Source organism: Buteo buteo, chromosome 4 (genome assembly GCF_964188355.1).
Source record: "Buteo buteo chromosome 4, bButBut1.hap1.1, whole genome shotgun sequence".
NCBI classification, from domain to species: domain Eukaryota; kingdom Metazoa; phylum Chordata; class Aves; order Accipitriformes; family Accipitridae; genus Buteo; species Buteo buteo.
The window spans coordinates 20,571,641-20,589,595 of record NC_134174.1 but is presented as its reverse complement, the minus strand read 5'-3'; the positions used below and the strand labels follow the sequence as shown (position 1 = coordinate 20,589,595).

The 17,955-nt window shown below is 40.2% G+C and overlaps 1 protein-coding gene across 1 annotated transcript; it reads right to left on the bottom strand.

Moving 5' to 3' along the window:
* Positions 1-3,904: 3,904 nt before the first annotated feature.
* On the bottom strand, positions 3,905-17,754 carry CRELD2 (CRELD disulfide isomerase 2). The gene is made up of 10 exons (XM_075024940.1): positions 17,459-17,754; positions 16,260-16,342; positions 15,210-15,320; positions 12,112-12,203; positions 10,916-11,092; positions 9,612-9,710; positions 7,885-7,962; positions 6,991-7,086; positions 6,038-6,178; positions 3,905-4,484 (listed from the first exon to the last, which is right to left on the bottom strand). Exons 1-10 carry the CDS (start codon positions 17,609-17,611, stop codon positions 4,426-4,428), a joined length of 1,089 nt encoding a protein of 362 aa, XP_074881041.1. The 5' UTR covers positions 17,612-17,754; the 3' UTR covers positions 3,905-4,425.
* Positions 17,755-17,955: the final 201 nt, after the last annotated feature.

Sequence of the window (17,955 nt, the reverse complement as noted above, 5' to 3'; positions counted from 1 at the left end):
ACAGATAACATATAATCTAAGAAAATAACCTTTCACAGATTGACAGACAGAAGGAAGGAAAGGGAATGGTATCAGGAGGTCAGCTAGGACCATTATGGAGAACTGTCTTTTATATTATTGCTATATATGACCCAGGACTGCGTGAGGGGGGTTTTAAAGCTTTTCCCCTCCCCATGCATTCTTTTCAGTTAGTCATTTGTTAAGGCATGCTTGAATTATTTGTATGCCTAACCTTGTGCTGTATTAAGACTGGTCAAAAAGCAACTTGAAGAGCAGGGTGCACCCTGTTTGTCAGGGAGAATTGTCTTAACGTATGCACAGAGTGCTGTATACACTGAGAGCTTAACACTCAAAACGTGATTTGATGATTTTCACAGCACTTGGTACTTTTTCAACTTGCAAATGTCAGTTCAAAGGCTAACAATGACAACTGCCTGACTGAAGAGTCCCTCTCCCATACATACTAGGACTATGTATGACCAGTCCTTGTCAACCATAAAAGGAAAAATAGCGTTGTGTTTGTACAATATATCCCATATTACAGTGACCTACCTATGTCCTGATCTTTCCTATAACCTATGGGCTTTGGCATCTCTCCCGAGAGAGAAGATAGTGATTTGAACCCTTTCAGTGATCTCTGACTTCCTGAATTACCTAAATCATCAAGTTACTCTGCAAAACAGCCTTCTTTTACCCTATTTATAAATGGATGATATTATACTTTGCAGAGAACTCAGTGTCTATGATAGACATGCTGGAAATTCACACCAAAGAATAAATTCAGTATTATGTCCAAATGCTCAAATGAAAACATTTCAGCATACTTTGATTCCTAAGTTTAGACACTGCAGGAGGATTGTGGTATACATGCTGCATACTTGAGACTGCTTTCCTGGCCTTGTTTAGAGCTTTAATTGAAACATTCAGGTCTGTAGGTTTGCTTGCTCCTGGAAAGTGTTTCTGAACCTTCTGTGGAATCCAGCTGTAACATACCAGAGAATCTTGTCCTTTAAAGCGCCTAGATGGTACTGAATAGTGTATTTCCCATTGCAAAAGCACTTAGTCTTAGGTCAAGAAACCCCAAAGTAGCAGCAAGACAAACTAGCAAAAGGGATGCCGTTTTTAGTTTGATACCATACAGTGTGAAGTTTACAAAATAATAGGTGTGAATCTAGAGGTTCAAGGTTCACCTTGGTATTTACAACAAAAGTACCTAACCAACACTTCACTAAGGCACAAATCTTGTTTGTTGGATACTTTAGATCACTTCTGAAGTATTCACCAACATATTCATATAGTTTGACATGAGACCTGTAATTCCAGGCAACAGTAAGAACAAAGTCTTGTACTACATTACCAGATCTTCTTACAAAGTAATGAAAAATTCAATGGGAACAGCTCACTTTTTTTTAGCACTAAGCTGTTAACATATACAATAGAAAACATTCATACCCTGAACTGATTTGGCTAACACAAAGCACTTGACTTTCATTGCCTGTTTCTGCTAATCAGTTTAAATCCTGCTCCCCTACCCCCTTCATTCTGATTATGAGGGGCAAAACCCAACACAACTAGAAGTCCAATCCCCACTCTATTCAAGGCAGGGGCAGGGGGTGGGCCAGAATTAATTCAGTCAAAATAATTCTTAGTTCCAACCTCTAAAACAGAGCAGTAATTACAGTCTGAAGTAGTAAAATGAGGATGCAGAATAAAACAAGAGGACTAACTCTTCAGAAACTCAGCATTGAGAAGGCAGGAGGCAGTAGCATAGCGTTAAATATTGATCAAGTCACATACTTGATAAATATTCCTTCACAGAAAGCTCTAAATATTTGAATTTACCTTTCTGGACCCCTGACTTATCAATGCAGAGCAATAGGTGCTAATAATCAGGGGCTGGGGAGCGAGAAAATTGAGGAAAAAGATATTAGTGACTCCTAATACCCAGGTACCGCATCCATATGTTTCCTAGGGAACAACACTCTGATGGCTCTACTATGGTAATGGAAAGCTGAAAACATTCTCCGGAACTGAACAACAGTTTGGTTATATCAAACTACTCTCATTACTTTTGCAGGTCAGGCTAGGAAGAGTTTCTCCTCTCTACCACCAGAGAAAAAACAAATTCTTGAAGTTTTTGTTTTTCATTACTTCATACCAGAGTTGAGCTTAACTAAGGCCAATTCAGTTAGGGCTTTTGTCCAGAGCTTGGCAGGGGGAGGAAATGGAAAGCAAATGCTTCCACAACGTAATTAAGAACCTCATCAGATATCTCCCCAGAGTCCCAAATAACCTGAAGGGAACTTAGAATAGCAAGTTCTTCTTCATATGAGGAAGCATTATTTCAGTCTTGAAACATTAATAGAAGAGTTTGTACTGGAGAGACAATTCCCTTGAGTATGGGTTGATGGTAGTTTCTAAACAGAACTGACATTTCATATTACTATTAACAAGGACCATTCAGACAATCATCTGGAACACCTGGGAGCAAAGTGTCAATGACTGAGCAACAAAGACAAGCTACATTCCTGTAAGATCCTTAAGGCCTAATATTACCGTAACTAGCTACACCTGTACTAAAAAACTCTAAAGATCCTTGAGTTGTGTTCCGTGTGCTCCCCAAACTGCCTAGTTTTTCCTCCTTTTAATTTAGCACTTATTAAATACAACACCTACCCTACAACTTAACTTGAAAGATACGTGGCATACAGGCCTGTCTCTGGCAATTACAGCTGAGAAAGCACTAAAGTTTTCATTCTCAGGCTGGCAAATTAAGAAAAATCTAGATATAATAGCTGAAGGAAAGTAACTTAAAGAAAACTTAAAGATACTTTAATACCGTTGGGTATTTAAACTGCAGCACACAAGATCAGCTTAGACAGCTTTTAACATAAGAATCCAACAGAATCCTTTTTTTGTACAATATTCACATAAACATGTATTGCACATAAAAATCCTACATGCACTGTTCACAAACTGAACTGTGACTTAGTCTGAACAAAGAAGTCTTCAGAAGTATACAGGTGTCCGGCCTTCACTGCTCAACAGGTCAGTCCTATTCATACCCCTTTTATTTCCACTTACCTCAGGGTACTGTTTATAACTTCTTATAGCCAAGCCTCAGCTATGCTCTTTTTAGTTGTATTCTGTAATCCCTCTTTATGCTCCCTGTATCCACCACTGCAATGTATTCCAAACTTCACTCACTTTCATCAGAGCTTTAAATACTGGATGGTCCTTAGCTTATTTACAGCTGTGATAGTCCTGCAAAATACATAAATTTTAGCTCTTATACTTGCCTTCAAGCTTAAGGGCAACACATAGGAAGTTGTGTCTATGCTATGCTTATTAGCTTTCCCTCTGAAATGGCATAAGAGACAACAAGATAAATTGATTGTAGTATGCTTGCTCTGAAAAAGACAGAAGCTATTACATGCAGCAGTAGACTGTAGTGAAAGTCAGGTACTCATCAATTCTAGAGAGCAGTCGTGTAACAACTCTAAGCCACTGAGTACAGGTGGTAGCCAAACTTACTTTTCATCACTGTATAAACTAGCTTACATACTTAATGCAAGTATCTGAAAGAAAGACTTGTCTATTTACTTTTGGAAATTTGTTTAAGTTTGACATAATTCTTCCTTTAGAAGAAAGTGTGTGTGGAGGGATTTTGTTGGGTTTTTCTCCCCCCTCCCCGCCCCCTCCTAGATTCCAGCACAACTGGGTGCTGGAATTCAGTGCTGAACTGAAATACAGTGCTTACAAGGTTCTGGGGTTTTGTGGGTTGGTTTTTTTTTTGGTTGTTTTTTTTTTCTGGTTGGATTTTTTTCCTTTTTCTTTTTTTTTTTCCCACTGCCTAAATGAAAAACAGACATGACAACACAGTAAGGTATTAAAATCTTAAAAATTTTTAAGGCACATTCCAACAAAATAAACTTTTATTGAATGCAGTATTAGGCATTCTATTTTGTTTAAGGGAACAGTGCTTCCCCCCAAAGAGATTCCCTTTGACAATTTCTAAAAGCTGTATTTCAGTTACAGAAATATTTCTTATGTCAAGAAACACCAAACTTCAGTCTAAACTTTTCTTGAATTATGAAGTGCAACTAAGTCCTTCCAAATGATGATAGTTTTCAGTAGGCATTAGAATGAGAAACCTGCAAATTGTTTACAATTGCTGGGTACAATGTTATGTTAATTCAAATTTTATACTAACCCATCTAGAGTGTTGTTCTTGAAGAATTATATAAAAAGTGGCATTTAAGAGTAAAGAAATGCAGCTTAAAGAGCAGATTATCACCATTTAAAAAAAAAATCTTAACGGCAACCTGCATATTTAATACCATTTCCACAGTATGTCAGCTAGCAGAGACTTAGTCCAATAATTTAAAACTTTAGATAGGAATGTCTTTTGGTTCTGAATGCAGATCATAAGTCATCATGTCCAGTAGGTGAAGGCTCAGTTGTTTCACTCTCTACTTCCTCTCCTGTGAAATTAAGTAATATAATTAGAATACAAATGTATTATTAATTATACCATATAATTTTTGACAATAGGAATTTTTTAAAGAGAAACCCAAATCAACATCTGTATCAAGACCAGAGAAGCAATAAAGCCATAGAGAAGAGCTACTTGCACCACCCTTCTAGTCTAAGCTTATAATTTTTTTTTCCCCTAGATGCAAACAAAACATTTCAAATAAACTGGTATGATATTGTTAGTGGAAGAAAAAAGCAGCACAGCTATTTCTATTCTAAGCTTTTGTTTTCAGCTATCCACAGTGAACTTTCTCCTTTCCACATGACCTGTCAGAAGAAATTCTGGTATTTGAAAACAAAGAGCACATATTACTCAGAATTATTTTCTATAGTGCAAAGTGCTCGGTTCAGATGTTAAAACAGCCTTTAAAAAAGCACAGCAATTTTATTATACTGGTAAAAACACTGATCTAAGAAAAAAGCTAAGCCAATTTGTCAACTTTTCCTTTTGCTTTTATTCTCATAAAATGTCAGACCACATTAAAAAAACATAGTAACTAATATCCTGAGTATCAGCACAAGAAAAGTACATAACTGATTTTAAAGGACTACTAACAGTGCGTACTGAGAGTATAAGGTCTGAACTGAATGGCCTTGAGTAGCAATACTACATAGATCTTTACAACTTATTAGTATAAGATCAAAAAGCAGTCAGGGGACAAGGGGATGGGGGGACAGGAACAAAAAAAACCCACCAAAAACGCCAAACAAGATAAGTAGTAGAAAGAAAATAAAGGTATGAAATTGCCTGTCTCACCTATTCTCCGACAACCTTTATCTGTCTCACCTATTTTCCTACAACCTTTATTGCAAAATAATCCTGTCTTTCACTTTGGAACTGTAAGAAAAGCCTAATGGAGTAATGAAACACTAATGAATGTAATTCTGTCCATAATACGTCATACATCCTAGAGCAAATTACACCTGAATTTTCTGACTGAAGGTATAGTTTAAGTCAAGCTAAACAGTTTCCTACTACTGAAAGATAGATACCTTCTCCATATTCACCTTCACACCAGCTCTAGCACTGTTGTGATCAGAAGATAAATAAATTCAGCTCACTCATCCAGCAAAAAGAATTCTGCTTAATTTTGTGAGACTTCAGTGAGTTGAAGCGGCTTGCATGCGATCAGATAAACCCTTAAGTCATTATAACTAATGATAAAGGAGAAAAAGTGGGGAGGAGGAAGAGCTCCTTTTTATGATAGCAGTAATTTGCTAGTTCACTTTATATAATGAAGTGACTTACAAACACAACCTTGAGTAAATCAAAAAAAATATCAACACAAGAATAGGACATTTAAAAAATCCACTGTCTTTAAGCAAGAAAACATGCATGCCAGAATGTGGACTACACCACAAACTACTTGACACAGACCACAGCTGTAGGAACATGAGAAATTATACAGAAGAGTTTACAAGCGACTAGACCCTTAGGCAGAAATACACCTCCAAATTGTTGATATATTTTAAAAAAATCTGTCATTGAAAAGCCATTTACCTGGTTTTAGAATCTGAACACATGTTCCATCCTTGTCTTCAAACCCTTCTGAACATACACACTTGTAACTACCTGAAGTATTAACACAGTCTTGATTCTCTTTCATGCAGACCTTCTCAGGAAGGTTACATTCATCTATATCTGGAGATAGGATAGGGAAAGGAAGAGTCCACTGCTGTTATTTTGTTACAAAACTTACTTGTGCTCAGTCATATAAACAAAATTCTATTCAAATATAAAAAACACCAAAGAGCAGAATGCTGCTGCAACAGATTTTTTGGTTAAAATAATCTGTTACAGTTCTTCATGATTTAGACTGTGTTTCAAATTTATTCAGATAGTACTATTTTTTTTATGTTTTGCAGGCCCCTATGTGGGAAAATGAATTAAGCAATGGCACTTGTCTTAACCTACTGAAGATTTCCCAGTCATTTTCTAATGATGCCATCAAAGTACAACTAAAGGAAAGGGAGCCTGTAAATACTACATCATCATAGTTGATAGCTACTTAAGATCATGTGTACCTTCTGCTATTCCCCACAGAGAAACTCTAATTTCATTCTTTTTACTATCATTTCACATGTTATAATTCACTATGAATTAGTATCATTTGAACTTGGACATTAGGGATTGAAAGACAGATAACAGAATGCACATTACATTCCTGCCTTTCTGTTACAAAATTAATACAGATGGACACTTCTAATGAAGTGGTAGATAACTGACAATAAACTCATGTATTTGTTTCCTGAACCCGCTATAAAATACTTTGTTCCTTTTGTAGGAGTGTTTCACCTTTAAGCCTTGTCATGTATATTAGCCCAATAATATAACGGAAGTTATAAAGAAAGTCTCTGCTGCTACTATGGGAACAACTGGGTTCATTTTGATAGGCTGGAAAACCGAAGAGTGAGCTAACTGGTGCTCTAATATGTGTTGCTAAATCCACCAACCTGTACACTTTTCATCTTCCTTCATGTATCCAGATGCGCAGGTCTTACACTTGTCAGAACCTTCCCCTGTGCAACCTACACAGCTGGTATCACATGCTAAAGATAAAATATTTCAAGCATAAAAATACATGTATCTGAGGTTTTAAGCACCACCCTTTAAGTCAGTCAGCTTACCCACACAAGAAAACATAGAATCCTAGAATGGTTTGGATTGGAAAGGACCTTAAAGATCACCTAGTTCCAGCCCCCCCGCCATGGGCAGGGACACCTTCCACTACACCAGGTTGCCCAAAGCCCCATCCAACCTGGCCTTGGACACTGCCAGGGATGGGGCATCCACAGCCTCTCTGGGCAACCTGTGCCAGTGCCTCACCACCCTCACAGGGAAGAACTTCTTCCTAATACTTAATCTAAATCTACCCTCTTTCAGTTTAAAACCGTTACCCCTCATCCTATCACTACACTCCCCGTTAAAGCGTCCCTCCCCATCTTTCTTATAAGCCCCCTTTAGGTACTGGCAGGCTGCTGTAAGGTCTCCCCAGAGCCTTCTCTTCTCCAGGCTGAACAACCCCAACTCTCTCAGCCTGTCCTCATAGGGGAGGTGCTCCAGCCCCCTGATCATCTTCGTGGCCCTTCTCTGGACTCACTCCAACAGGTCCATGTCCTTCTTACGTTGGGGGCCCCAGAGCTGAATGCAGTACTCCAGGTGGGGTCTCACGAGAGTAGAGTAGAAATAATCATAAATCTCTTGTTTTCCTCATAGGATAGGTCTAAAGCCTCATACCCAGTCAGGACTGGACCACATAGTACTAAATGCCTGGTATCACACCCTTTCTAGCATTACCTCTAGCATTAGATTAGACGATAAAGTAGAACAGCAGATTAAAAATAAACCTTTGCATGAGAAAGATCCATCTGTGTTCAAACAATACTGGTGATCTTTGCAAGGAGAAGCAGCACACTCATCTAAATCTGAAAGATAAAAAGTGACAAGTTACCTAAAATAGTAGTAATGATTAAATAGACAGATTAATACTTGAATGCTATGCTTTGGGATCTTGTTAAGAACTGGCCCACAGAAGCTATAAACTTAAACTGACTGCATTGAGATTAATTTTACAGTAAGTTCAGGATCAGATATGCAACGTTAGACATAAAAGTAACATACTGTTTTGTTCAGCTTAAACTTAACATTAACAAACCAGAACTGATCCTCAGAAGATGTTTTGTGATGACAATACCAGACATATCAGAAATTCAGGAGTTCAAATTAAATAAAACTTCCAGAATACCTGCTGTCCTTGTCACTTTCAAGTGAAAGTTTTGCAAGCATTTATGTTTTTTATGTAAATATCATAACAAATAAGCAGACTACTCTTCTGGAATACTGTTGATTTCTCTACTCCTATATTACCAAGCTATGGAACTTTTTAAAGTATTAAAAAAGTTACACAAATGCACACACATATACTGCTTCGTTTTCTACACAAAGCAAACTGGAGAAAGCCAAGTTATGGTTAAGACCAGCCGAGCTGAAAACCAGTTCTACCTGGGAAGTTAAAACATGCTAGTCTTTTGATTTCAAGGAAAGGGTACAACAGTACTCAACTAAAAAATTCAGACAGAGAAAGCCTATTTCAGTGCCCTTGCTGTCTATCCGATCCTGTTGCTGCAGACATCATTCCTACTGATTACTCAAATTAATTTATACTTGATCAGTTGCAATGATTATTTGGAAGAAAACAGCTGTACAGAAGACAACACTAGAGGATCTAAAAGAAGCTCTTGGAGCATTCAACAGTTGCCTAAGCAGGTATTGCAGGAGCTGTAATTCAAATCCTAGTTCTCAGGAGCACTTTTAAAAAGAAGCAGTGTTCACATAATTTCTAAGATACTGTTTCCAGACATTAAAGGGTCTTTAACGGGTCAAATTCAACCAGTTAAACAGAATGTGCTACTCTCCCCCTAGTGTATTCCTGCTTTGGGAGTATTTTTAGTATTTGGGTTTTTCCTTAAGTGTTTCATACATATTTCCTCATAAACCAAGAGAAATGCTAAGCTAGAAATAGGTAAGAAATTAATGGAAGCACTGAGCTTGATGCCTCCTGGTATTTCTCTCCAATAATAGGAAAAGTTAGTATGCCTCGCTTCTAGTGAAATGTTTGAACTCTATTAGGGTTGAGCATTTATAAACATACAGTAATGTTAAGACAATTGTGCAATTACTAAAAAACATGTAGATAAGCTGACAGGAATCTTCCAGTAGTTGACAAAATCATTTGAATAAAGAGCAGGGTACTGTTTAGCACTCAAATAAACACAAAAAAAACATATCTTAAAAGGAACACAACATTTGCTGCTACCTGTATTCCACTAGACTAAAAAGATTCACAGTGAACAGTTTGATAAAGACAACTATAATCACCAAGCAATCAGCGGGGAGGAAATACTGCTTTCCTGCAATATGAAACAAGTAAGGAATACAGACTACATACAAACTATAGAAATCTAAACTGACAGAACAGCTCCATAAAATACAATAAAACTCAATGTGATGTCATCTAATCTCACTAGCCAACGCTGCTACAGAACCTGTTTGAAGTCTACCAAGCGTTACTCACCCACACAAGCTGCTTCTTCATTTTTAATCCAGCCTTCTTTACAGTCTTGGCAGTCCTTGTTACTTGAACCAGTACAAGTTTTACAGGCAGCATGGCAGGCTGAGATAAGAGAAAACTACAATCTGAGCTTTGTTGGGAGACTCCAAGACAAGTTTGGTCACACAAATTCTCAAAGAAAAATCTTTTTTAGGATTCATTGGAAGCTATTGTATTTTAGTAGCTTGAGCCTCCCATTCACAAGATTAGATCTTGACTTTATGGTGGTATCATTTACAAAAATGCAGCTCTATCCTACAAAAACAAAACTCCTACAAAACCCAGGAAGCCAAACCTGGCAATTACAGTCATCTGCACCACTAAAACAGTGCCATGAAATTCTAGTGACTAGAAGTGGTGGGTCCAATTTCCAAAATATTTGGGAAGAGGAGATCAAGAAGGTAAACTTTGCTCAGCCACTCAGGGTTGGAATAACAGTTTAAACACTAGGCTCAGCACTCCCACCTAACGAATCCTCAGACTACTTCATTTGCAACCAGCTACAAGAGTGAAGTGTGAAGTGATACTAGTCTGAAGAACTTCACAAGTGTTTATATATGCATATATAAGCAGCATGTTATATATTGTAATATAAAACACATCATATAGAAGAATTACTACACAGCCAGATAAAAAACTCAACATAGATCGTGTTGAAAACCAATTTTATTAGATCCCACGGTCAGGATTTAGCTGCTGCAGAATCTCACTCAAGATGTAAAAACAGATAAAAATCTGGCCAACTGAAAAAGTTTATTCCTACGACCTGACTTTGTTTCAAAATTAAGCTTAGACGTACTTAACTGGAATCTATGTAGTCTACAGTACAGATCAGCTGTTTCCACACCCATTTACTCCAGTTAAGCTTATCTGAGACATGAGGAAAACCTAGCTTTCAACGTAGTCCACTGTGCAGCATTTTCAGCTTGTTTTTTGTACAGTACTTGGGGATGGGGGGAGGGTGGTGACGTGGGGGCAAAGCTCGATCTTCCCTCCTGCCTCCCTCATGACATAAATGAATTCTGCTTCTTAATTTAAAGCAGGGGAAAAAAATAAAAAAAAATATCAAGGGCAGTCTGGAAGGATGACATCGCAAAACCTGACAATTTCACCAAACTGACTGACACGTCATTAATAGTTAAAGCTGAGTGACCAAACTGTAACTATTTTTTGTTTTTACATTTGTCACTTTAAATTGTTTCTAGTTTTGTTTACAAAAACTGAAGAAGGAAGACAAAGATCTAAGCATGTGCCAAAGACTTTGTTACCTGTACAAACAGAATGCGTCTCATTTCTCAAGGTACTGAAGTAACCACTAGAACAGTCCAAACAAAAATCTCCTGTATACTCCTTGTTACAGCTACATGAGCCATCTCCACCTCGGGTACCATCACCATCACAGTGGCCATTTCCATGGCAAGGTCTTTCCGATCCACCACGACAAGCTAAAAAGGATCAAAAATACTTTTCAATCAAATGTTAAAGGGAGTAACTTCCTATTTTCAGCCACGAGCACCTGAATTTTCAGCACCACTTCACAGACAGTAAAATGTAAAAAAGAAAAAAAAAAAGTCACACTAAACCAGTATATAATTTCCAAAATCTTTTTTCCCTTGAGAATAACCAAAAGGCTTGCAACAAGGAATGCTCTGTAATATATTCAGTGTAAGAGTTACTCAAAACAATCTCCAGGAAAGTTCAGTTATAAATTTTATTTAGGGTAAAGACCACGGCTTAGAATTTTATCTATTTTCTTAGCTTCCTGGCTAAAGTTGGTGTCTTTCTTTATTCTCGATTTCTGAGAATGCTCATACGGCAGTTGGAAAAACCCTACTAGCAGTCATTTAGATCAATACTGGGAATTGGCACTTATATTGTTAACAATTTAAAGAGGCCAAAGCTGATCTCTAACAAGGTGCAAGGTTTTATAGATTTATAAATGATACTTCAGGGGCCAAAATACCTTTTTTATCACTTTTGCATCAAAGACCTTACTTTCATTCAGTTGTTTCTTACCTACTTTTATCCAATTTCTGCCATTGCCTTTTTAACCAATCCTGTTTTTAATGTCTTCATTTAACCCCCAACAGTGTTTTGGCCGTTTTACTCTTGAAACTGTTGTCTACATAGCTTCTGAAAGGCCACCTAAACAACAGACTTGATGTCACAGGAAGCCTTTAAACATGGGTCAGGTGTAGATGTGAACATCAGATCAGATGGATTCTGCACATGTAAGTACCCTTGACAGCTTTGTACATTACTTCACGCCCGGAAGACTTTTCTTCAGGCAGGATGCTCACAAGGCAGCTACCTAACTATCAGGCAACAGGTAGGTACATACTACACAGCAGCTGGTGTCTCACGGAAAATATCATACTTCATGTATTTGTCCATGTTATGAAAGACTGAAACAAACAGGTAGAAAGAACGTATCTGCTACTGTATTTTTCAAAAGAAAAATTACCAAGGCAATCTGGTCCGTAAGTTCCAGCAGGGCAGCAAACTTCTATTGTTTCTATGCAAAACCACTTAAACAAATCAGGATACTTCTTCTTTCTGTATATGAAAGACATTAATTTACCAATAAAAAGAACAAAAAGTCTTTAAAAGCCAACTCACACAACTGAACCTGCACAATGCAGCAGAGAAATCTGTTGCACGTGACAGATTAGAAACGTATTTTTTTTGTTCTGAAGACGATCTTATTTCAGGAAACAATTTTTAGAAGTCCTCCAACTTGAGATTAATACCTTTTAAACTACCATACTATTAACAGACTCTACTCAAATTTTATAAATTATATTTATGAAAAATGTGAAATAAGAGCAACCAATAAAATCAATTCATCTTGATACATACACACACACACCTTTTTTTTTTATTAAACACCTTATTTTTAGGGAAGGTTTATATATAGTTTAGCTGGTCTTATTTATGTCTTTCTCTTCAACATAACTGCTGTCTTTATCTCAACTATGCAGAAGATAACCCAGGACAGATACTAACATTTCCTCAAGTTATTGCCAACTTGACAATAGGGTGCCTGTTACAATTGCTCCTCTTTTTTAACATAAATCAAGTATTATTTTAGAAGGATTTTTTTTTAATATTAATAAGTTACTTATGTGCTGCTCTAGCAGTAGCATACACCCCCAATTACCAATGAAATCGCTAGATATTATTTTGCAAGCAAGCATGAGGACTACTACAGTTCTGAATGACAATTCACAGATCTCAGTATCACACTGATGCTTAAGTCTCAAAAACTTTAGTAAAGGCTTAGATATTCTGTAGCCTGACAGAAGTCTTCAGCAACTCCTGAAGCATGTACAGCTTCTCCTTCTAAACTATTACGTCTGATCATACTGACTCCAAGGCTCAGGCCCTGAAAAGTAAATTTACTGAGTACCACATGTAACGTAACAACTTACAAAAAAAGATCTAAGGTATTCATGGACAAAGAACCTGTCTTTGGAAACAACCACAGAAACTGAATGACATTTGGACATCGCATGTTAAAGGACAGAAGGCAAAGTTAATCAATTGCACTCAAAATGTCTATTAAATACAGAAACTTTCCAAAACCCAATGTATTTTATGAATAGTTTTGATTATTTTAGGAAGTCTACTTTGTCAAAATCTCTAGTTTAAGACCTGTTTCTTTCAGTTCTGCAAATTTAAGACTCTGGGTTGCATAGCTCACCCTTCTGGAAGGCATGTTCTATGAGGAGCTGCTGAGGACTTTGGGCTTTAGTTTGGAGAAAAGGAGGCTGCGGGGCAACCTCGTTGCTCTCTACAGCTTCCTGAGGAGGGGAAGTGGAGAGGGAGGTGCTGAGGTCTTCTCCCTGGGATCCAGTGATAGGGAATGGCTCAAAGCTGCATCAGGGGAGGCTTAGACTGGACATGAGGAAGCATTTCTTTACCAAGAGGATGGTCAAACACTGGAACAGGCTTCCTAGAGCGGTGGTCGATGCCCCAAGCCTGTCAGTGTTTAAGAGGCATTTGGTCAATGCCCTTAATAACATGCTTTAATTTTTGGTCAGCCCCGAAAAGGTTAGACAGTTGGACTAGGTGATCGTTGTAGGTCCCTTCTAACTGAAATATTCTATTCTATGCTATGCTATTCTATTCCATTCAAATGGCATGCTAATGTATACATGTTCCTGTATAGTTAGGTAAAAGCATAAAGTAACAAAACAGTCATTAAGAGCAAAGAGGGTTATCAAAAATCTTATCCAGTTATAAAATGTTACAATGGTAGTTCACCCTATTGTATTCTAGCTGATTGAGAGTGCTGACAGTCTAAAGTAGTAAAAAAAGAAAATACTTAGAAGAAACATGATTTGGAATTAAAAAAAAGATCCAAAGAGATTTAAATGCTACAATGCCATCCTTGCATTAATTATATTTTATAATGGTATATGAAAAGCTTAGTTATAACAGAAATCACAGGCTAGCTTATAAGGCAGATAGAAAAGCCAGCTGCTATACTGCCATCCTCAAGAGATCCAACTTCTACATTTATTATTTATCAATGATTTTTTTGATTGCCAGGAGAACAAAATATCGTTTCAGGAAAAGAAAGCCAACTAAAACCCCACAAGAATCAGAGAGTCCCTTGCAGTTTTATGACAAAGGAAAACAAAAAAGGTAACAAACCTCAAAGTTTTCCAATGTCAGTTTGCCTCAACACCCCATTGGTAACTGAGCAGACAGTATATGAGAAGCCAGACTGGATGCTTTGGTGCAACACTTCCAGAATTGAAAATAAAAAAGAACACAGTAACAGCACCACATGCTGTTAAAAGTCAGCCTGAACCCAGCTGTACCCAATGGCAACTCTTGAAGGATAATGAAGAATTACCCTGTCCTGGTTTCAGCTGGGATAGAGTTAATTTTCTTTCTAGTAGTTGGTATAATGTTACATTTTGGATTTAGCATGAGAAGAATGTTGGTAACACACTGATGTTTTCAGTTATTGCTAAGTAGTGTTTAGACTAAGTCAAGGGTTTTTCAGCTTCTCAAGCCCAGCGAGCAAGAAGGCTGGAGGGGCACAAGAAGTTGGGAGGGGACACAGCCAGGGCAGCTGAGCCAAACTGGCCAAAGGGGTATTCCATACCATGTGATGTCATGCCCAGTATATACACTGGGGGCAGTTGGCCGGGTGGGGATCGCTGCTCAGGAACGAACTGGGCATCAGTCAGAGAGTGGTAAGCAATTGTATTGTGTATCACTTGTTTTGTATATTCCGATTCTTTTATTATTACTATTATTATTGTCATTTTATTACTGTTATTATTATTATTTTCTTCCTTTCTCTCCTATTAAACTGTTTCTACCTCAACCAACAGGTTTTACTACCCCCCCGCCCCAATTCTCTCCCCCATCCCACTGTGGGGGCAGGAAGCGAGTGAGCGGCTGCGTGGTGCTTAGTTGCTGGCTGGGGTTAAACCACGACATACCCATACTGCTATTGCTCAGGCACAAGATTTAACATTAGTACTTCATCCTCTCAGATAACTTATCCACACCAAGATCTCCACAAAAATATTTGATACTTACAGTTTGAACCACCATTTCTCTATATGTTCTTCATGCTCTTCTACCATGTTGTTACATTCAAAGTTACTACTGTCGCACAGATTCTCTATGATCTCTACAAGACGAATTTCGCTACAAGCAGAGAAGGAAAATCGTAATTTAAACATTTGACACCACTCAAGTCATGACAGAGAAGCTAGACTTCAGCCTAGAATACTTTATCAGTTTATGCTGTGTTCTGAATTAGTTCCAAAACAAAGTCAATATCAGAATAAAGCACTAATGAACATTACTTCAAACAAAAAAAAAAAAAAAAAAAAAAGAGAATGATGACCACAAGAACTACTTTGGCTTGCTTGCACTTGTGATGTCTGCAGACTGTAGGTTTGATAAGATTTTTAGCTTCCCAGCAAATTTTTAGTGCAGTATTTTTCTCCTAAGTTCAACAACAAATTTCATGTATTGTTAATACTTGACACAAGCCCACAAAGCTCACAGTAACTGAGGTTCAGAAATCCCACCCTTAGATCTCAATGCTCCAACTAAAACTAAAAAGTGAATTTGAAATTTGGAAGAAAGATACCAGATCACTTTGCTCAGCAATCAAACATATATACAAAAGAATACAGTCATCTGCATCTCTTTTAGTTTTCTGTTTGGCACTGAAATAGTGATGACTCCAGGGAGGAGATACTGCTTTAATTCTAAAACAAGTATTACAGTACTCCACACCTTTTATGACTACCAATTAACTGTTGACCATTATTTAAAGATCGCCACTTTAGGACTTTAACGAGTAAATAGAAAAAAACCTACTATGACCAATGACGGCATTAACTTTGGGTTTTTTTCCAGAAACAAGACAAATAAAGGCATCAATAAGGAGTTTCAGTCTTTATGGTACTCTTTACAGTGTAATGTTACATTTTAATCAATAAGAATTTAAGGCTTGGACACATGAAACGTTAGCTACAACATTCAGTATTTACGTTCCGGCCAAACACTGGTACAGTGAAGTTACGCACAGTAGACATTAAACTTAGCCGAATGAGAAGTACTGAGACAGCTTACCTGGACTCATACTTCGACAGCGTCTTCTCTTCCCAAGCAGTATTTCCACCACCAAAGTTCTTTTTAGCTGTATCTGCTAATCCCTACAAATGAAAAGTACCAGGAGAACGTAAGTTACATACAGTTTGTTTCTAACATAGATTAAGGACAATGCTTGTACAAAAATTGTGAAAGGCACCATGCAGAAACTTCAGTAAAGCTCTGAAGCTGCTAATCGAATTGCTAAGCGAAAGAAACAGCTAGTGACAATGTGAAAAGTGATAAAGTGTAGGTTATAGGATAACACGACTCAATTTTCCCAAAGCCCAAACAAGGCCCTGTTACAGTCTTCATTTTTGTCAAAAACCGTACACGTATGAAACTTCACAGCCATCTCCTTCAAGTCCTCAGGAACTTTATTAATCATTTGAACGAGACCTCTACTTCATTCAGTTTTGACGGTACTTGGCCCAGTCTTCACCGTGTCGTAACCTAAACGCACAACCATACAACAGGACCGTTCACCGTGATCTCACACGTTCCCCGGCCGAACGCCCACCCAAATCGTGCCTTGCAAGAGACCTCCGCAGTGAAAGCGATCGACCAAGCCAGCTACAAAGAGCATTAAGCATCTGTCACAAGCGAAAGCGGCCCCTCGCTGCCGGATTTACCGTGCCACCACGCAGGGCTGTTGCGAGCGGCAACAGACACGGCGTTTCGGAGGACGACGTTGTCCGCCAGCCCTCGCTCACGGCGCCGGGCATGCTACGGCCGCTCTCTTCGCTCCGAAGCGCCAGCCCTCCTCGGGCAGCAAAGCCGGGGGGGCAGCCGCTCCGTGACCCACCGGCCGAGGGACCGCCGCCGAAGCCGGGCAGCAAACCCCCCGCCGCACACCAGCCGGACCGGACGCCGTCCGTAACGCGGCGTTCGGCCCGGGGAGAGGAGGGAGCTTCAGCAGCCGCGGGGGGGGAGAGCCGGCCTGCCACCGGGGCCGCGGACCCGCACCGCGCCGGGCGCTGCCGCCGCCTTCTCCGGCGGGCCCGCCGCGCCTGACCGGCCCGGAGCCCGGCGGCCGCCCCTCGGAGCGGCCTGCGCCGCCGCCACCGCACCTCGGGCCGCCCGGCGGAACCCCGCGGCCGGCTCCCGGCCGGCTCGGCCCCCGCCTGCCGCCCCCACCCCCCCGCGAGGCCGCCCCGCGGCCCCCCGGCCCCGGCACTCACCTGGTTGAACCTGTCCGCGATGCCCCGGCAGGTGGAGCACGCCAGGCGCCGCCGCTCGCCAGCGCCCAGGGCGGGCGGCAGCGTCAACAGGGCAGCGCAGAGCGCCACGGCCAGCGGCGCCCGGCCCGGGCGACGCGCGGGGCCGGGCCCCATGGCGAGGGCGCGGGGAGCGCCGGGCAGAGGGAGCGGGGCCGCCCCAGCCGCGGCAGCCAGCCCGCCTCAGCGACGGCGGCGGCGGCGCGCTCGGCTCGCCCCGCCCCACCCCGGCCCCCGCAGCAACCGGCCCGCGAGCTCCATTCAGATTTCCGCCTCAGCCCCACGCACGCTCCGGCCGCCGGCGCTCGTTGGTGCGAGGCAGGGGAGCGGAGGGAACGTGGTCCAATCGGCGCCCGCCACGCTCCGGGCCAATTGGAGCTCCCCGCGTGCGCAGAGAGGCGGGGGGGGGGTGGGGGCGTGGTAGAGAGCTGTCTGAGGAAGCCACGGCCGCCGGCCTGGCG